The sequence below is a fragment of the Anopheles ziemanni genome, chromosome 2, assembly GCF_943734765.1.
Source record: "Anopheles ziemanni chromosome 2, idAnoZiCoDA_A2_x.2, whole genome shotgun sequence".
Classification (NCBI taxonomy): Eukaryota; Metazoa; Arthropoda; class Insecta; order Diptera; family Culicidae; genus Anopheles; species Anopheles ziemanni.
Genome location: NC_080705.1, coordinates 93,622,018 through 93,642,896, shown reverse-complemented (window position 1 = coordinate 93,642,896; position 20,879 = coordinate 93,622,018). Strand labels below are relative to the sequence as shown.

Here is a 20,879-nt window from a genome sequence, read left to right as displayed (position 1 = left end):
CTTCGCCGAAAGACCCTTTAGAAATTGCACTGGAATTCGTAATGTATACTAAACACCAATTTCCCCGATATTAAATTTTACACCACCTCGTTCCACACTTTCTCTCGACTGACTGACGGCGAAATGAAGCAAATGTCCATCAGGTTACCCCTATTGATCGACGTTCCGACGCGTAAACTTTAACTTTTCATGACCGTTTCTTCCTTTTTCTGCGCTTCCAGAGTGAAAGTGCTGAACGATCCTCCTCACCCTTCCAATGTCGGCGCGAGCGAGATAACTGCCGAACTCCACCACCGACGCCGGCACCACCTCCTTCGACACCTCGCAAAAATAAAGGTAAGCAATCGGGCACGGAATCGGACGACGTTTGGCCACGCGCCATTGACCGCACGCCCGGTACTCCCGCGCGCACGGAAGAAGAGTTTCTAAGTGTACTTTCGAAAGATTGCTTCACTGCCCAAAAAGACCCCGCCGGATCCCATTTAACTTTGATTGTGGACACGGGAGCGAAGTGCTCGCTCCGGAAAGTTAACGTTTCGCAAACAGCAGGTCGTCCTGGCTTCGGTCGTCCCCCCGAGGATACACCTTTCGTTTTTACAGCAAATTGTTTCATCTCGAAGGATTTTTCCTGGAAGCTGCTGTACACAGCGGCGCCGGGCTCTTTTCCGTGGTGAAAGAAAATCGGTTCGGTGGAAACCATCGACATCCGATTAGCGCAATCAAACTGCTGGTCTGCCGGGAAGACCTGGACAACCGGGATCGCGGAGTCCTGGTGTAGGTGCTATTAAACAAATTTAACAACCCTTGCTGATTGTTTTGCCGTGGGACGGCTATGTATTTTCACTTAACCGTGACTATCAAACGACATTTCGTTCTTTTCTCCTACTTCGAGAGTCACGAAAGGTAGCCTCAACTTTGTGCATGACTCTTTACGAAATCGACGTTCCTTGGTCGAGTTTCGAGACGAGAAATAAATTGGTTTGTTTCCCAATCGAACTACTTCCTCTTCAACTTTTCTAAACCAGCATTAAGCATTCATTATAAGAACATTACACTAAGCCACACTAGATTTAGAGGTTCATATTACTGGCTGTTAAGATGATGACATGTATTAAAAAAAGAAGACATTTAAAACTTGAATTGCGACTTCGAAAAGCGTCTCCTGATATTTGAAGAAAGCTATGGAAGAGTAGAATCTGATCAATCTTTCGATGTGATTCATTGAAGTAAATCGTTCATAGATAAGATTCACGAATCAGCAAAACTTTTTTGGAGTAAAAAAATGCACCGCCTTGGTTGAAAGGAAGTTTTGGACATTATACTAAACACCCAAGTCTTAGGATATTCATTTATTTTACAGATTTGAGGTTCATTATTCATTCAATTGAAAGATTAGCTCCGATTCCTGGATCTGAATCTAAATTACCCAACATTAGTGTTTCGTAGAGTTGCGAAAGGAGAGGGAAGTGAAAGTTGCTGTTGTTCAAAATACCTCTCAACCACACAATCAACCGTGACATCCTTTTCCCGAGTGGTCAAAGTGATTGTATAGTGAGTGTTCATCGTAATCACTGATCCTAGTACTAAGCGGTGATTAAGGTTGGGCTAATCGGTGGAAAATGGAGTCGCTTTCACCACACAAACACTCCACCTGACAGTGATTGAATGTGAGCTGGGAGCACGGAGCCTCTTCTGCAGCCTTTGTTTTGGGATTTGGTGATCCAATTGCTTTTCTCCCTTTCCCCCTCCTACCACAACCACTACAGTGCCCCCCGATGCCATGACAGTGTCGGTTTCGCAGCCGCAGCAGCCGATCGAAAGTGTGCACTGCAGCTCTTCCTCGCCGACACGCGGAACCACCCTCCCGCCTCCCATCGCGCGCCCACCCGCCTCCGGATCCGCCACCTTGGACGCAGCGGTGGCGTCGCCGTCGATGGCGATGGCCACCACCGCACCGATGTCCTCGCCGCCGCCGCCGTCGTCGTCCACCCTCGTCACCGCCCCTCAGCGGGAACCGCCCGAGGCCAACCCAGCGCCAGCCCAGGGCACGCCAACGTCGGCTCTGCGCCGGCTGTACTTCAAGACGGCTCGCGCAAGCAAGGCGGCCAGGTCGGCGGCGGCCGTGATGGGGGTGGCTGCCGCCGCCGCCGGCTCCGCGACCGTCCCGAAGGTGGTCGTGATGGGTTCGTCCACGACCTCCGAGGCCACCATCAACACCTCCACCGATTCGGCCTCGACGCACCTCACCAACGTCACCACCACGACCGACACCGAGACGAACGACTCCCTGGACCTCGGTAAGAGCCCTTCTTCGCCACTGGAGGATTCGACGCAATCCCCAAAAGTGATTGATATGGTTTCCCTCCCTCTATCCCACGAAGGAGACGCGTCTGGGCAGAGTGAACTGTTGCTCAGCTCGCTGGAGGACGAAAGCTCCAGCATCATCGCCCTGAGCCAGACGGACGGCAACGAGAACGAGGAAAACATCACCCTCGTCAACGGGCCCGACACGCCATTGTTGATCAGCTATCAGGTAAGTTCCTCAGCTCCTCGATTTACCATCCCATAACGCTTCGTGATGGAGACGACGTTACTATGGTTACCCGATGATGTAACGCCAATCAGTCACATCGATTAACGCTGCTTAAAATGGGTACGGAATGTCATTCTGGACTCGTTGGTGTTTTTCAATCTACAAAACACTTACTACAACGCAATATATTGTTTACAGATCTAACTGCAGAGGTGAAATGTTTTACTACGCCCGTGTATGGCACGTTCGACACTCTGGAACACAATCCGTCTTGTTTTGCATTCCCCAAGGCGAATGACGCGAATTTTCCCTTCCCCTAGCGGGAACCGGTGTCGATAATTACATTTCCCAAACTTACTATTACCCACTGCGTGTGAAAACGGCCCCATTCCGGTCCGGCGTTCGTTCCTTCGTACGTCAATGGCGTTCGTGGAAAAATCCCGGAAGCCGCGCGCGGAACCGATTGGCATTTACTGCCCTCGTTTTGCAGGGTATGCAAAACCCCGGCCGGCTTTTGGTATGCCTGAGTGTTTGCATATGCCGCCGCACCACTCCAAAACTTGCCGATCGCAAACGGTCCGGTTTCCGGTGCGGAACGTCTCAATCGCTCCAAACGTTCCGAAGCCGGCCGACTTTACGACGTGGGCAAATATTGAAACTGCAATTACGATCAATATTTTAGTCGGCATTCGGCGTCGTGTGCTGGAATCCTCCACCGCCGAATGGTTCGGGAAGTGGCCAGTGGGGAAGTGGCCAATGTTACAGAGCGTCCCGACCAAAGTACTCCAAGTGTGTGAGGCTTAGAGACGAAGAACACCACTCTCCGATTCCGATTAGCTTCAGATGCGTTTCCTTCAAAACCTGGGCCCCGGCCTACTACCCTCCTTTGGCTCGCTTCCTTCACCCTATCTTGCCCCCCGCCACGCCATACATAACGTCGGTGTGTTATGACGTCATTTGCAACTATTGAGTAATTTTGAGAAGTGGCCTCATCGCATCACCGCATTCGAAAGCAGAACCCGCGTTTCTGCCCATTCCGTCCTCGCGTGGTGCAATGGCAATTGGAAACTAAGTCACTGGTTGCAGGGTGCATCCTTCCCCTTCACCTTCGCACACCCTTCCCCCTACCCGCCATCCACTCAAGGGAGAAAGCGTTACGCGCTTCGAGTTCTAAGAGGCCAAGACGCAACTGCACTTTTCCGCGCTCGAATCGAAAGAGTTTTCACTTTTCACGTGCGTTTGCATGTGTGTGTGTGTGTGTGTGTGTATGGCGAACGGCGTGTATCGCATCGCATGCATGCGGGGCTTGCTATTAATAGTGCCGTCACGTTTGTGGCCATTTTATAATTAGCGTGTTTGTGTGTTATTTTTAGGGAAGGCTTTTTCTCTATGCAGCCGCGATTTTTCATCTCACTATTGTGTAAACATATCAGCGGCGACGACAAGGGTGATGTACACTTGGGATGAAAAATTGCCCCGCTTACGTCGCTACATTAACACATACACACCTAGCACACACACGTGCGTGCGGGGGTTGATCATGTGACGCTTCTTGTTGCATCGAACTGACAGAGCGCTGGCAATTTTTTGTTTCCGTTACAACAGATGGGACACAGTGAGATAAAATTTTCTGATTGAAAGAAACATGCTTACATCGATATGTTGGGCATATTTCAAACATATGATGATGCCTCGCCCGAAGAAATGGGCGCTGCGAAGGAAATGGGGTAAAGCAGCACCATTAATTTTAATCATACATTTAGCGTTTTGTTTCGTACTTTTTTTCTTTTTTTGAGAGGGAAAACTTTTTCCTGCATTATTGTTATGTTCGCATTCTTTGTGCCACTTTTAGCTACTTTTTTCTTCGTGCCTTCAACACAAAAACCTATATGCTTTTCTGCCACTTTTCTCCTTCGTGTTATCAATGGCCTACATGGAACACTCTTTTTTTCCACCATCCGTTTAGTTTTTCCTTTTTTCTTCCGACCGAACCAATCCCCTTGCCATGCTGCTGGTATTTGTCTGCCGTCTTCTTTGTTCACTTCTATCCCGGGGAAGAAACTCGAACGAATGTGTTTTGCTGGATGGATGGATGGATGGGTTGCATGCGACTCCGAGATGGGAACCGTTTCCCCCCCGCACCGGAAAAGGAACCGGAAAAGCCGGGCCCAGGACACGCAAGGAAATACATTTTACATGCGTGATATTTGCACACAACATGCGCCCTCCCTAGAAGAAGGAGAAAAGGACGCAACAGCGGGGCAAAAGTGGTGGTGCGGGGAAGGGTCGACTTACCAGTGTATTTCGTTTCATTTTATTTTTCCATCACCCTTTCTCCGCCGTGTAGTTGTTTTTGTGTGCGAAAGGAAGCCTTTTTTTTAAAGTGAAGGGAAAAATCACGTACACCTTAGTGGGAAAACATTTCCGTGTGACGACTACCTTGTCAAAGCGGAAATCAAATGCAAACCATTACCTCAATGAAGGCGTGAAATAGAGAAAGAGAGTGGATATGTGACCAACGAGTGGTGGAAAAGTTCCGTTGGCGTACATTTGCCAAAAAAAAAAAACACAGCACTAACCAAAATGTAATGTTTGTAAACTGTGTTTCCTCATCCTTCAAATCAAATCTTCGCACCGACCTTTTCGGATTAACTCACCATCGCCCAAACGTTTGCGCGTGTTTTGAAGTGGGAAAAATGGCGTTTTTCCCCCCGGGTGCTACGATGATGTATTGACCCTGAATTCACAACGGCCATCTTTCAGCCGATTTGTTTACCCGCGTCGTTTGTCTCTCTCTCTCGCTCGCTTCTTCCGATAAATAAAACAAACATCAAATCACCAGCGGAAGAGAAAAAAAAAAAGCGTGCAAACCCGACCATGTTGAGCTACGCCGGGGATCGCAGTAGACGTTTGTCACAAAACGCGTGTCAGCAAATGCAGTCTCGATCATCGAAACCCCTCCTCCTGCCGTGCGGCCGGCAGTTTTCCCCGAGCAGTTTTCCCCTGGGAGGAAAACGCTTCCTGGACCGAATGTCTGGCCTGTCGCTGACATGACGTGTGTTTGGACAACAATTTGCCTTGTCATCGCAGCCATTGCTCCCTCTCTCTCTCCCTCTCTCGGCTTGATTGGTGATTTAAGCGTTCCGTGCGTTTTCCCATGACACTCGGCGAGGATGGGTTCAATGTATCAAAGTGCAACAACTTCGCACCAAGCAAGCCGGGGCGGCGTATTGATAGCAGCACGATTTCCGATAATGGAGCGAACCCGACGGCACCCCGAGGCAGAAGACAATCGAATGAATCGGAATGAACGATGATGAATCACTCAGTTGTTTGCTTAACAGAAAGAGAATCGGACTATTTATTTTATTTCTCCTACAGTTATTCACAGTGCAGTACCCGGACTCTAACGGGAAATAATGGTATGTTCTTGCGTTGCACTTTGAAGAATTATTCTGCTTTCTTTTTTTTTCTCCCCCCCCCCTGGTCGGGTCTTTTACCTTTGTGCAACCGTGAGGCGGGTCATAAATCTCGTCCGGTTACGTCGCGCCGGCCGTGTGTGACATTTGTTGCCTGCGAGCTGCAGCAGCGGCACGCTTTGTGACGGTGCCGGAGCGAACGTTCCGTGGATGGACAAAGTTGTCAGTCTGGCCCCCGGACTCGGACTTGGCGAGGGGCTTAAACTATTCGCCCGTTGCTGGAATGAACCGTTGCAGCGACGATAAATTGCACGGGAATTACGCCTCGGTGGGAGTTTTTTTTCCGGAGAATCGTCGTCGTCGTCGGTGCAATGCTTTGAACTATCGCTTCTACCATCGTTAGAGAATGGCACCGTTTTGTTGCGACAATGTTCCCGACTATGATGGACCGGTGTTGTACGCCGTACTTTATTAGACACTTTACATACCTTTGGCTAGAGCCGAAACAGTACGATGGGTTTCGGTGGACAAACTTTCGAAAGACTGTATGTGACATCGGACCTAAACGGATTCTTGGAATGGCTAGGTGTTGACGCACAGTGTGAGCGGAAAATCCAGTATCCAGTTTGCGGCCAATCAGCGTTTATTCATATTACTGACTCAATGTTGCATAGTTTTAACCTGCTTTCTCAAATTTCGTTCATTTTGTGACCTAAGATTTAATTCTGCATTTGACGATGGAGGCGCATGGTGTTTTGTTAGATTAATGGAGGCGCCTGGTTGTATGGACAATCAAGTTTATCTTTCGTTTTCTTCCTCTCCATTTCCAGGAACTGGAGGATCTCTCTCCGAAGTCGCCCATCTTTTCGTCATCCCGTGAGCCCTCGCCAAAGGTGGCCACGGGTGGAGCAGGAGGCGCCCCGCCTGATGGTCGGTATCAGCATGGATCGGCTCGAACGACGGTACAGTCCGCTTCCACCCGTTTCCCCTTCGATCCCCCAGTGTCCCCGAAAGCGCACGGAGAGATCACGCGTGGAGATCCGGCGTCGTACGCACGAACTCACGAAACCATGTTCAGCTTCGACGAATCGCCCAATCCGGTGCGACGTCCCGTACCTCGGATGCCGGAGCAAACTCCAGGCAATGCCGCCGAGGCCGGCCCAGGCCAATCGGGGCCGCCCCCGCCACCTCCAGCGGTGGTCCAACCGTCCACCGGGGAGTCATCGTCTTCGGCATCGACGTCCAACACCTCCACACCGAAGCGACTGATGAACACGTTCAAGACGCGCAAGGAGCGGCTGGTGCAGCAGGCGGGCAGTGCGGTTGCGGCGGCCACTGCCGCCGTCACCTCCTCGTCCGGCGGTGGCAAGCAGTTCAAGAACCCCAACTACGATCCCGACCTGACGATGTTCCCCTTCGATCGGGAGGCGATCGACTACGAGCGCATCCAGCGCGAGTGCTTCGCCGTTGAGGAGGAGCTCCTGTTCGAGCACGATCGGGCCCGCCAGGACGAGCTGGCTCGGGGGGGCGGTTGTGGCGGTGGCGGCGGGGAATCACCCTCCAAGGCGCTGTTCGAGACGGAGATCTTCAGCGAGCACTACTCCATCTTCCAGCAGTACGCGTACCTTTCGCAGCAGGAGCGGGACGCGCTGGATGCGGGGCGCAGCTCCTCCTCCAGCCGACGGTCGAACCGGAAGCCGACGCCCGCCGCCGATGCGTTCTCACCGAGACGACACCGAGCGGAACCACCGCCGATCCCTCCGGCCGGACCGCGACTCTCCAAGTTCGACCAGATCGCGACCAAGTTCGACATGATGCCGGCGAAGCTGGGCGGGGGGAGCGGGGGCGGCTGCGGCACACTTCCGGACCTGCGGGTCGACTACTTCGTCGAAACGTCGTGCTGTTCCGGCGCGGGCATGTCGGTGTCGCCGGGCGGGGAACTCGAACCGCCAGCGTCGGGTGAGCCAACGTCGAGGGCGCGTGCGTCGTCGTCCGCCGGCACCGGGGCGCCCTCTGGCGGTGGTCTGCAGCGATCGATGGAAGCGGCCGGCACAGGCGCAATGGCGTCCGGCACTATAAATGTTACGTCCAATCCGATGGAGGGAGCAGTTTGTACACAACCGCGGGCGACAATAGTCGTACAGCAAGTACGTAGTTTTGTCCGTCCCCATTTATACACACACACGCACACCCTTTACTCCTAGCCAGTCGTTCTGCGTTGCTTGTTTTCGTGTCCCTGTGTTAAGCGTACCGACATCTGTCTGCTACACCTGGTGCATTTACCTCCGAGCTGAACCGTGTCCCTTCCGCGGGTGCTGGAAAAAATTCCATCGTGTGTCCAGCCGTCGTCGTCGTTCGTCAGTGGTGTCCGTGTAATTTACGCCGCCGGTGCCGAAAATCGAACCGAAAGTTTGGGGCTATTTTTACTCCATCACACGTTTTGATTTTCTCCGCGATCTTCGGCTGCGACCGCTGTTTTATCTCAACCGGATCGATTCCGGTCCCTCGATCGCCGATCGATTGTTTACGATAGTGTAGCTTCCGCGGTGTGGGCCGCGTTTACCAGAATTCCCCGCCGAACGAACATGCGGAACGAACACTAAGGCCGAAGGTGTAACGCAAATCGTACAACTCCGTAGTAAAGTGACCCGAGCGAGGTAGTGAAACTGAGCCACTGAGGAGAGTGATTTTTAGCCCGAAGGCAGGCAAGCAAATCAATCACGCCACACGATGAACCGTTTTATTAAAAAAGTGACCAAATTTTTGGACCATAAGGTATGGAACGAGCTGAGTGGCTTCTGGCTTTTCGCTAACAACGACGTTTCACAACGCCTGCTCTGCTTGCTCAACTCAATGCAAAAGTGTGACTTTATTCCAAAACGAAAAGTTTAAATTGACTGCCACGTGGAAGTTTCTTCCAAAGCACATTCTTTGATAGTGCCGTTTCCGAATAGTTGTGCGACTCGCCAGTTTTTTCCAAATGTTCGCCATTTTACATCGCCTCTATTCTTCTGTTTACAGTAGGAAAAATGAGTGAACGAATTTATTGTTGTTTACCTTACGGAAAGCAACGACTATAATGTTGCCTGTGTTGTGTTGTGTTACTCGGAAAGATACTCGAGTCTTCAGGAAAACAACCTTTTCACGGTATGCCAGAGTGCATATTTTCTTTTATTACAGACATTCTGCGAATGGCTTTGTTTGGGGAAAACCATTTGGTTCCAAACAGTTTGAATCGGACAGTTTGAAATCCTATTACGATTGGAGAAATGTTTCTCTACCCAAAGAAGAATCAGAACGATGTAAATGAGACTGATGCTTTATTTAAAATGCTCTTCAAACGGTGTATGGTCCAAATTATATTTGTTTTGAATTTGTATGAATCGAGAAAAATTAAACAAAAATTTTCAAAAATCTACTTATACAAACAGTAAGAAGAGGGCTCCTTGAAACATGTTTTTGGGCAAAGTAAATGTGCTCTAGTGCTACTTCCTCGAAGCGATCAAGTTCTAGGAAGTTGTTTGAAAAAATACGATTCATGCTGCCTATCACCTGGTGGGCTCATTTATTTTTTTCCTTCACGTGCAAAATTCTTCGAACAGTCACAAAGAGATGAGATATGATGCTGCCACCGAGAGAGAAAACGACGGTGGAAAATTCGACTGACTCACTAAACGCCGCACTGATGCGAACCGATGGATGGTTATAAATGTTTAGTCATGCTTCCGCGGAACATGCGGCGACATGTCTGGCGGACGAGACGCCAACGAAAGGCGCATCACGCAATTTGATACGAAACACACGATTCCCGCGAAGTGTTTCAGTGCTTTGGGAGTGTGAAATGTGCAACTATTTACTTCTAATTTGGTTTAAAAGAGATTGCTATCGGTGTTCGGCTTCTTCTAACTATTTAATTACTAACAGCAGTAACTTTTCGTTTTTCTCACTACGATTCTGAGTGCTTTGCCTGACAATATAACGCCTCTGGAGCAGCGATCCCACTCGAGGAGCTTCCCGAAACGGTACGATGCCGTATGACTGCAGACGAGTCATCACGTTGGATGATTGCCGTGGCGTGTCGTTCGTCCTCCCGGCCCCGGAGCAAGGGCCCCAATGGGATGGGAGGCGCAAAACGTCGATGATTTCATTACGCCGGCAAGATGTGCCCCATCAGACCAGCCAAGAAGACAGTCAACATGATTAGGTGGGCGTGAAGAGAATGAACGTGCAAACCATTTCGGCCCCGACTCTTCGGAGGACTGGCTTTACTGCCTCTGTTGCTGCTGCACCTTCCTCTCCTGGTGCCTGATGTCTCACGTCTGTCGATTTCCTGTTTTAATCAAAACACATTTGGACCGAAATGCTAAATGGCTCGCCATCATCATCATCTCGTAGATGTTATAGATACACTCCACGCACGGAGGCACGCTTACCGGTGGACGTGAGTTCCGGGGAGGGGACTTTGGGACCACACGAGAGCGTGGGATTACTTGCTGCTAGGGCCTCCGAGACCGATACAAGTGGCCGGTCGACTCCGAAGTCGAGGAAAACGAGCTGGCAAACACTGGATCTAGCGCGCGAATGGCTGAGATAAGCAACTCGTCGCCGGATGTCACGTTTCGGCGTGGAAGTGGAGGGCCGCTGCTGCTAATCTCCGAAAACCCAGCACTTGGAGCGCTCTGGACAATTGTCTCCCACTCCTCCCCTCCGCCCCGGGCGGGTTCAAGGCGCCACGTTCGATGGAAAAAGCCACGCCATAAATCATGCTCCGCGTACTAGCTGCCTCTGTTTGTGTGTGTGTGTGTTTGTCCGTGTGCTGCGGGGAAAATTATGCCATTCATTAGCGCACGCGGTGACACGGAAAATCGGAACCGTCGACCGCTCTTCGGCGAAAACCGTGGGGTGTTCCGAGTTTTTCGCGGGTACGTGTGGGTGCGGGGTGGAACCATTTCGGTCCCTTAATTAGCCGTCGCCATTGACAATTCGGCAGGGGGATTTTGGGCGCGCGGTGGTAACTCAATTTTAAGCAGCGCGTCGCTTGCGTTTGACTGCTTTTGGATTTGATTTAACGAAGTTTGGCCTGCCCAAAGTTGCGGTGTTCATTCACAGTGAAGCTGGAGTTTCTGGACGCTCTAGTGCCATTTGTCGCCAGCGCCAGCACCATTAGTTTTACCTCGAATCTTTCCAATTATCTTTCTAGTTGTTTCATTTATCCCAAGCAAACATAATTCACTAACCCAGCTTCCGTGGAATTGTCCTTGTGAATGCGCCCACGATTTATCCACTTTATAATTGTTGACTTGCCCTTGTTTTCCGTTCTGTGCAGCCATCCCTAAGCATGGACTACACGTCCGTCGAGACGATCCTGCTGAAGAATGAGGGCGAATTTATTAGCGTCGGCGAGCAGGGAAAGGATCTCCTGTCGGCGCAAAGTAAAAAGCAGCAGCGAGAGGAACACATGCGGCAGTTGCTGGACGTCACCAACACACTAACAACCGAAGAGATTAAAGATTTCGAAATGAGGTAAGTACGCTTCACTAGACCATTCCAAACAAGTAATAAATTGTCAAAGAACCAGCATACTGTTTAAACGACATGGAACTAACTCTTGAGCTTAAACACAGTAGGCGACAAATAATTGCGAAGAATAATGAACAGTACTGCTTATTAAGGTGTTTCAATTAACGAATGGTTCAAACACCTTTTTTTGGATATGCCACAATTCGAGCGAGGATGAAAACAAAAAGGCTACTTCCCACACAATCATATTTGTATCGTTGTCTATCGATCCGATCATTTGCGTCGTCGTTGAAAGATACAATCGGACTTGTATCCAAAGTCTCCGCCATAATGCGCAGTTGTTGGAGGATGCTGGGAAATAAACATTTTAGTAAGAATTTTTACTTCTCAACCGACCCAAAAAAAAAAACAAAAAACCCATACACAGACACGTTCAAAAACTCACCCAAACTTCCGCTTCATTTGCCACCAGCAAATGAACCCATGAGAAGCCGATCTCGACCACGAAGCGAATACGTTTATCCCAACATGCGTGTGGCCGTATGTTGTATCGGAAAAGCGAAAAACAAAACAATGAACGCGGTACCGTTTTTCATTCGTTGTTGTTGTTTTACCCCGAAGAAGAACCATCGTCCGGAGAGTGGACGTTCAAGGCCAACAGAGAAGATCGGAGCGCATTTTAACCACATCTGGACCGGCCGTTGTGTGTTGCTCGGTGGAATATGTTTAACCGTCGGAAATGATTCTCTTTAATTATGATGCAACCCCCGACAGCACACCGGCGGCTTGTACCGGTGAAACAACCTTCCAAACGGTTGACCGAACGCACATTGAATTTAATTTGAATTATGTACGACTGTCAGCTTAACGACACCGGGAAGCATTCCCAACGGGGGCTCGGAAAAAAGGGGTAGGAAATCGACCGGAGGTGTAGTGTAGTGGCATTGATTATGGAAAAATTGTCAGAACAAAAGTTGTTGCCCCTTTTCTTTCGCCAGCTTCTCATTCGAAAGTTTTAATGATATAAAGTTGGATTGCGCTGGTTGGTGCCTGGGACGTGTTTGGAAAACCTCGGTGAGCTGGGTGCCTTTTGTGAAGATATTTCACTGGCAAATTAGAATGCACAAGCCCCGACCGCCCGTTGAGAGTCCTTCGTCCATCCAAGAAGGCAAGATTTATTTGATACGTTCATCTTCACGTCAGTAATCTAAATGGGCATTGTTTATGTTTTGACGCAGTTTCCAACCGAACGGATCTATTCGTGTGAAGTATTGATTATTCGCCTTTAAAGTGCAGAAACAACATCTGAGCTGCAGCACAGAGGAAAGTTAGGTTAGGGTTGAGGGGCAGAAATGAGCGGGGTTTCATTTGGTTCAGTGCCAAGAATGTGTGCTGGAAGTATTTTCCTCGCCTGCCTCGGTTCGGTAGGAAAATGAAAAACAAAACACAAAAACACGTTTCGTTATTCGGTTAAAAAAGCAACATATGATTATGCGCATACTATTTAGCTTTATTGAGTCGAGAGCACGTGGGCAACCCTTTCCCGCAGGCCCTCTCACGAATCGCCCAAAATCTGCTTCAAATCGTCCGGAAGACTCTTTTTCATGTTTTCCACGTGCCGCAGCAGCTGGTCGCGCGTATCCTTTGCATTGAGCTGCACGGGAAGAGTGGTGGTGGTGCTGCCGCCTCCTTGCAGCAGCGTCAGCTTGTGCCGGAGGCGCAGTATCATGTCGACGATCTCCACCTCCAGCTTGCCCTTGGCCCACTCGGTCAGATTGGACTCGGAGAGCGTCTGCATGTGCAGCACCTGGAGCGTTTGCTCCAGCTCGAAGTAGCGCGTCTCGTACCAGCCGCGGAAGTTCGGCGAGGCGAAGAACCGCCGGTACAGACCCTCCCAGTCACCCTTGCAGGTGGAAGTGAGCTGCGGTCCGCACTCGTCCAGCGTTCCGAGGAAGTCCTCCTGTCGGAATGGGTTCGGCTGCGGGGCGGAGCGAAACGGTGAGATGTCCTTCTGCAGCGGCATCAGCGAGGCCATGTAGCGCTCGAGCGGAATCATGAAGCTTTGCGTCAGCTCGAGCAGATGCCGCCGGAGCAGGGCGGATTGTACGGACAGCGGACGGTCGGTTTTGAGCCCGAGCAGTATCTTCTTAATGAACGCCTTGTCCTTCTGCACGAACGGTTTGTACTGCGTGTAGAGACCGGGCGACGAGTCGAGAAGCTTGTGGGTGATTTGCTTAATCTTGGACAGTCGAGAAAGCGTCGCGGACCCATCCGAGGTGGCACTTCCGGTGGCACTTGCGATGGAAGTCGCGGGAGAAGTCGCGCTTCCCATCGCCCCTGCAGCATGGTGTTGCTTTTGACGCGCCAGCAGCTGCGCCTCGGTGCTATCCTGAAGCCGTATCGTGTGCGGCCAGTGCTGGAGCGTTTTGGCGAAGAACGGATTCGTCACGCCGAGGATGATCGATGGGTGGCCGTTTTTGCTCTGCGTGAACTCTTTGAACTCCGTATCGTGGATGGTGAAGTAAGGACGGCTTTCGGCGCAGTACGCCAGCGGGCTGATAAGGCTGGTCAGCGATTGGACCATGTGGGCGCAGTCGGTCGGTGACGTGCCGGTCACGATGATGGGTTCCCCGGTCAGTACCAGCTCCCACAGCAGGTGGATGTGGGGCAGGAAGAACTGCAGACTCTTAAAGATGTCGATCTCGTGCACGGAAGATATGATGCGTCGTGCCGGGGCGTTCCCTGGCTTTGATGGCGGAAGACAGTCCACCAACGGCACGACCGGAGGGATACTGTTTTTACCGTTCTGCTTCGGAATTGACACCTCGTAGGTGCTGCCGAGGAGGGGAAGAGCGAGCGGGTCGTCGCTCAGCAGCGAAGGCCACTTGCAGATGCTATCACATACGGCTTCGAGAGTGGGCTCGCCGTTGCTAAAGTAGGCGGGGGCAATCACACTGCACAGCTCGTAGAAAAGGTTCACGAACGGGAGCCTCGTCAGCAGCACGAGGCTCTTCTGGAAGTAGCCACGCTTCAGCGAACTATCCTTTATCTGGCGGAAGTACACGAATCCCCAGAAGTGGCCCGGATCGGCACGATGCACCGGCATGCAGTTGCCGTTGAATTCCTGCAGACCTTTCGGGAGCGTCGAGTTTTCCGATCCGGAAGAAACGCGCAACCGGATGTGGAACTGCGAGTCACCCATGCAGCCCGAATTCGAGTCCGGAAAGGCCAGGTAGCAGATGTTCATCTTCTCCTGCTCGGCCAGCGTCACGTGCTGCGGATAGATGAGCTCCATCGCCTGTCCCAGCTCGAGGTCGAACGTGACGACGCAGATGCAGTGCAACCATTCTGCAAACCGATCCCACGTGCCAACGAGCGTCCCATCGGGGCCGACCTCCTCCCGGTCGTTTCCTATGAGCGACGCTGTCGGAGACGATGCCTCTTTCAGCTTGCGTTCTGCCTCCTCCTCCACCTTCTCCATGCCGCGTTCCATTTCGAGCAACAATCGCTTGTGCTCGTACACGATCCGGTCGATTTCGTACCGCTCGAGTCGACCCTTGTCCAGCGTCGCCTTCAGCTCGATATTGCCCTCCACCATCACGTGCAGCACACCGTTGAGGTCAACGTTAAACGAAAGCCCAACGTCCTCGAGGTCTTCACTAAAATTGCCCTCCAGCTTCAGCCGACCGAGGGTAATATTATCACTAACAATGGCACTTTCCCCTTCGTACAGCCGCTTGACTTCGCGCACGTGCCGCACCCGGTGGCGCACTTTGAGTGGAAGCGTCGAGTTGCGACTGATCAGTATCCGAGGAGACTCTTGGTCGCCGTCCTCACCCTCACCGATCATTCCGATCGAGCGGGGAACTAGATCCCACCAGAGCATATCCTGAATCGAGCACGACTTGTCCCCGGCTAGGATGCCGGCAGCGATGGCAGCGCCTATAACCACCGCCTCGTCCGAGTTGACCGCGCTATTGAGCGACCGCCGGTCGAAGAACTCGCTCAACATAATCTGCACCCGGGGAATGCGAGACGATTCGCCAACGAGCATTATCTCGTGCACAGCAAACCGATCCTTACGGGCGCGCCTCAACGCCATCTCGACGTGGAGCATGATGCGCTCGAAAAGGTCCTTGCACAACTCGTCCACTAGCTCCTTCGAGACCGTTGCCGAAAGCTTGTGTCCTTCGTGGAGGTTTTCGATCTCCAGCGTCACCTGACTCGTGTAGGACAGTGTACGCTTTGCTTGCTCACACGCCTTCCGCAGCTTTCGTATCGCGACCGCATTGTGGCTTATGTCGATTCCCCGAGTTTCTCGCAGCTCCTTGACAAAATGCTCCACCAGCCGGGTGTCGATGTCGGCCCCTCCAAGCTGGGTGTCTCCGGAACTGGCCTTCACTTGAAAGATGCCGTTGTAAATCGTCACAATCGAAACGTCAAGGAATCCTCCTCCAAACGAGCACACCAGCACATACTGTTCGCCGATGAGCTTTTTGTTCAAGCCAAACGAAATGGCCGCTGCAGTTGGTTCGTTGATCAGCCGAAGCACCGTCAACCCGGCAATGGTTGCCGCATCCAAAATCGCTTGCCGCTGACCGTCGGAGAACTGGGCCGGCACGGCAATGACCGCTGAGGTTACCTTCTCCCCCAACTGCCTTTCGGCCATCGAGCGCAGGTGGGCCAGTATGATGCCACAGATTTCCTCCGGCTGGTAGCTTTTCGTTTCCCCCTTGAACTGCACCTTCAGCCCAGCGCCCTCGCGTTTCAGTCTACCGAGGATTCGCTTCACCTCGAGCACGCAGTTGGCTGGGTCGAGATCGGCCTGTACGAGGGCTTCTTCGCCGATGAGGCGAGTTTTTTCGGTGAACGCCACCACCGACGGGATGCGGTGGTTGCCGGCCTCGTTGGCCATGATCTCAAACTTGCCATTCCGGTAGATGCCAACGCTCGAGAAGCTCGTACCGAAGTCGATCCCTATCGCAACCATGCCTGCCGCGGCCGCCGTCGCCGATTGCTGCGATGAGGAAGTGTTTTTGTTCGTCGATGTCATTTAACCGTCCACTAGCAAACGCTTATCAAAGAAACCATTGCTTTCGAGGACGCGTGTGCCGCCGGAATTCAGTCCCTATAATCTGATGTTCCTGAAAAAGATGGAAAGAAGGGTAATTAACTGCTGGGACTACACAGAGACAGTGCCGCCTCATTCATGGTAGCTGTAGCTCATTTTGCTGGGACTTCTTTCACTAGTTTTTTTCGATTATTTCGTTTGTTTTAATTAAGAGATCGTTAGAGAACGAATTACGATCCGTCGGTAGTCTTTTTGCTTCCTTTATGCGATGGGGTACGTACTAATCAAAACATAAACAAACAAGCAAATGCTCTCCAATCATTACACGCACACATGGGATGCTTTTATTTTTTCCGCGAGTTACATATGATTGTTTCTTTTTTCCTTTGTACACAAAACCATGCAGGTTGAAGCTAAAACGGTTCGTTTAAGGGAAATGGCAAACATGAACCACAGCCGAGGGGGGTGGTAGTAGTTGGAACATTCCCACTTACCTTCTTCTGGCGGCTGAGAAACATCCGGGTCGGGGCAGTTCAATTATGTGAGCAGCATCAGTTGAACAATTTCGCACAGTTTCGCACGTCTTTCCAGCAAACGTACTGCTTTCGTTTGAGATAGTAACACACAGTAAATTCGCAACACAAATCATGCCCAAAGGAATCACAAACAGCGAAAACAGCAGCTTCACACGGACAGACTTCTTTCTCCTCTCGAGGGCTTTTTACTTTCGCCACCACTAACAACACTCCATTATAAAATAGACACAACAAAGTAATAAGCAAATTTTTAACACGATAGATTAACAAACTTGCCTTCCGGTTAACATTTTCCCTATTTCGTACAAAGATTCTCTAATAATCGGCCGCACAAACAAGCACTTTTTTTGACGGAGGCCAGGCCATTTCCATTCTTTCGACACGGACAGTACGACGACGACTGTCTGCTTTTCAGCGCAGGCGCATTGTTCGACCGACGAAAAAGTATGCAATCCGTGCGTATAAACTGGTCGCGAAACAGATGGCGTTCTATAAGAGCGGGTTGAATACTGTATACGAAAGAGCCGTTATAGACGAATATTGCTACATGTCTTTAAATGTTGGTTTTATTTGATTACTTCAAAGATTTTTGGATTAAAAAAATTTCTTCTCAACACCTTATTCTTCTTAGATATGGTAGCCCACATCACAGTCGATCTCAATCGGTCAAAACTCCAGGAAGCCGTGCATCTGGCCGTCCAAATCAGCTATGCTTGCCACAACAACGTTCGAGGTAAGATTTCGATTTAAATATTCTCACAATGTTGTTTTAAATTTGTCAATAACACCCGGTGTATTCATGCAGAGTGGCCTCCATGCCCAACACCGGCGTCGAAGAGGAATACTACAGACTGAGGCATTTTTCAATCACCGGAAAAGGTGTCGTCAACCGGGGCGATTCACTAAAAAGCCGACGAAGCAAATCAAACAACAGTGTAGCTAGCTCAAACTCGAGGTATTTGAAAATCGTACATAAACTTTTGCTTAGCATAAATTATGAACATCGCATTTTCAACAGTACCGAACATCTGACTCCTGCCGCCGGCGCCGTTGCCGGATCGGCGCGAACCTCGGCCACGTGTAGCCTGGCATCCAGTCGTGAAAGCAGCACGTCCAACCCGGCGTCGGGTCCATACAAGTAAGGGCGGACTTTATCAGAGTTTTTTTTTCTGTTGCTTAGAACACATTGATGTTTTCCTTTACAGAGTACTGATGCTAGGCGGCGCAGCGGTGGGAAAAAGTTCATTAGTGTCACAATTCATGACCTCGGAATATCTGCATGCGTACGATACAAGCATAGGTAAGCTACAACACCCGGTAGATGAGCATCCTTTCATACAATCCCCTACAACAAATGACACGAACGAACAGAACACGTGGGTGATGATGTTTGATGCTTATTTGAATTAGCGTTGTGGGTGGTTGGGAGAAAATAGCTTATCGAAAGAAGAATGATGATGATGATGATGCTCGCCTACACTTGCATGTCCGTCAATCTGTGACATTGTAGTGGCGAAAGACAAAAGTTGTTACCATAAATGCATTGGACAGGCGTCATAATGCTCTTCGCTGTACCTCGATTTCATTCCTCGGCATCGGCAAAAACCTACATAACCCACATGTGCTCGTAATGGATGTTGCGTTAATGAAACTGTCCCAAACAACTAACGATCGTCAGGTCAGTTTGCTACACAAGAGATGCTGAGCCTTTTATCGAAAGTTTCAAGGTTGTCATTAAGCTTTTTACTCCTCACGGGCGCGTGGCCATTTTGAAAAGCGTTGCAACGCAAATGCAATTAAGCTCCATCAAAAATACCAAACTGCATGTGGCAGTATTTTCCTGCAACCATTACGGTTCACAGAGACAAATATGTCCATGGATGTTACAAAGTGACGAATGGGGTGGGAAAAATATGTACGTTATCGGTGCTGATCAATATGCCACCGAACGTTGGTAATTTCCTTCCAAAACGAACCAATTTCCTTCCAGCTTGACACTGTCTCGGTGACCTAGTAAGAAAAGCAGATGCCATAGACACTCAGTTTACCCTTGGACCGAGGCAAAGGATTCATAACGGCAACTCGGTCGTGATGCTGTGGCCGAAAGGGAATTAATTAAATTTCCTCCTGCGACGTTCTGTTCTTGGACGCGCGCGACCTTCATTACCTCGCCGTCTATATATCACTTCGCCCGACAGTGGCCGTTTTTTATGTGACCACATAAAATGTTTTCGCCTATCCTGGCTCTTTGGTCCATCGCTCTTTGTTGCATCGTTTCATTCAAGCATCCTTTCGATTTTCCCAACCCCGTCCCCATTTAAACGCCTCGCCGCTGGACATTGATTGCACCTGCACTTTCCTATGATGGGTCTTTTGTGTGTCAGCATCCTATTTGAAATGCCACGCTCCACCCACGCCCCCATTCGCCCCCGTCATCCCTGACAGGGAGGAAAATCGATTTCCACAGATGTTGCTTCCCTTACCATCATGGAACCACAATGGGTTCCCTTGGGTGGGTGGCAAATGATATTGTGTTTAATGTTGCCAATTCTACGTCAACAGTTTGATTGTTGTACCGTTGTAACAAAGCAACCCAAGTTCACTATGAAAACTAGTAACGATTTTTCTTATTTCAAATTTTGTTCTTCTACTTTAGATGACGATTCGGGGGAGAAAACCGTTTCCGTTCTTCTCAGTGGAGAAGAATCTGAGCTGACATTCATCGACCACGGCTACACAGAAATGGCAGTAAGTTGTGTTTTTTTCTTCACATTTTCCCTTTCCCCTCCTCTAACACATCCTTTTCGAATATTTCTTTTATTGTTGCAGCCGGAAAACTGCATGTCTACGTACGATCCGCACGGCTACTGCGTGATATATTCGTCGGCGGACAAGGGCAGCTTTCTGGTCGCGGAACGTATCCTTCAAACGCTCTGGACGACGGAAAACATTGCCCAGAAGGCTGTGATTCTGGTGGCGAACAAGGCAGACCTCGCTCGTAGTAGAATGGTGTCATCCGATGGTGAGTAATTCGTAAACATGCAACACACCAAACATTTCTAACTATCTTCCCACTTTCCAGAGGGCAAAGCAATGGCAACGCAGTACGATTGCAAATTTATCGAAACATCCGTCGGCATCAATCACAACGTGGACGAGTTGCTGGTGGGGTTGCTTTCGCAGATAAGACTAAAGCTGGAAAACCCAGAAAAATCCAGGTAGGCCAATCATCAATTGGAAGAATTTACTACACACACACGCACAGAAGCGACAAACTGTTGTAACACTTTTTCCCTTCTTTCTCCTTCAGAGATCTGTTCCGGAAACGATCGATCCGAAAGTCGAAACGTCGGGCCTGCTCCCCGCTCGGTGGCGCAATCTGTCTGGCAGGTATTGGTGGCAACACAAACCCCAGCACACCCGTGTCCGGGCCGTCGGCCAATGGGGCCTCGGGTGGGTTTGTCGAAACGCCGACTGGAAGTGCCCATAGCAGGTTAGTTACCTAATGTTTTCCCTCGAGTATGGAAAGGATTTCAATGGCTTCATTTCTTCAATTCCAGCCCCCGAAAATACCGTGGCTCACGGACATCGGCTAGCCTGAAGGTGAAAGGGTTGCTCGGACGCGTGTGGGCCCGTGACTCGAAATCCAAGAGTTGTGAAAATTTACACGTGCTGTAAATTTCGCTCACTAACTCTCACTTCCTGTCACCAGCGTGGCCATCCTCGGGTAGCTCGATCGAACCAGACAGGGTTTGCGTTTGCGAAACGGAAACGGCTTATCATGCGTTCGATCGAAATAC

The 20,879-nt window shown here is 50.4% G+C and overlaps 2 protein-coding genes across 2 annotated transcripts; one reads left to right on the top strand and one right to left on the bottom strand.

Moving 5' to 3' along the window:
* The first annotated feature begins 1,766 nt into the window (after nt 1–1,766).
* On the top strand, nt 1,767–20,757 carry LOC131282173 (uncharacterized). Its single transcript, XM_058311577.1, has 14 exons — nt 1,767–2,297; nt 2,382–2,533; nt 6,783–6,845; nt 6,894–8,099; nt 11,279–11,475; nt 17,711–17,812; nt 17,885–18,034; nt 18,098–18,217; nt 18,285–18,379; nt 19,736–19,827; nt 19,909–20,101; nt 20,162–20,297; nt 20,390–20,572; nt 20,640–20,757. The coding sequence occupies exons 1-14, from the start codon at nt 1,781–1,783 to the stop codon at nt 20,755–20,757; spliced, it is 3,324 nt and encodes a 1,107-aa protein (XP_058167560.1). The 5' UTR covers nt 1,767–1,780.
* On the bottom strand, nt 12,972–16,591 carry LOC131282171 (uncharacterized). The gene has a single exon (XM_058311576.1). The coding sequence runs from the start codon at nt 16,523–16,525 to the stop codon at nt 13,028–13,030; it is 3,498 nt and encodes a 1,165-aa protein (XP_058167559.1). The 5' UTR covers nt 16,526–16,591; the 3' UTR covers nt 12,972–13,027.
* Nucleotides 20,758–20,879: the final 122 nt, after the last annotated feature.

What these genes read in the sequence shown, in the direction of transcription:
- LOC131282173 (XM_058311577.1), top strand. Translation starts at nt 1,781, where the DNA reads ATGACAGTGTCGGTTTCGCAGCCGCAGCAGCCGATCGAAAGTGTGCAC. An exon ending in GAACGACTCCCTGGACCTCG is followed by an intron (nt 2,298 to 2,381) that starts GTAAGAGCCCTT and finishes TATCCCACGAAG; the next exon opens with GAGACGCGTCTGGGCAGAGT. An exon ending in TTGCCACAACAACGTTCGAG is followed by an intron (nt 17,813 to 17,884) that starts GTAAGATTTCGA and finishes GTATTCATGCAG; the next exon opens with AGTGGCCTCCATGCCCAACA.
- LOC131282171 (XM_058311576.1), bottom strand. Translation starts at nt 16,525, where the DNA reads ATGACATCGACGAACAAAAACACTTCCTCATCGCAGCAATCGGCGACG.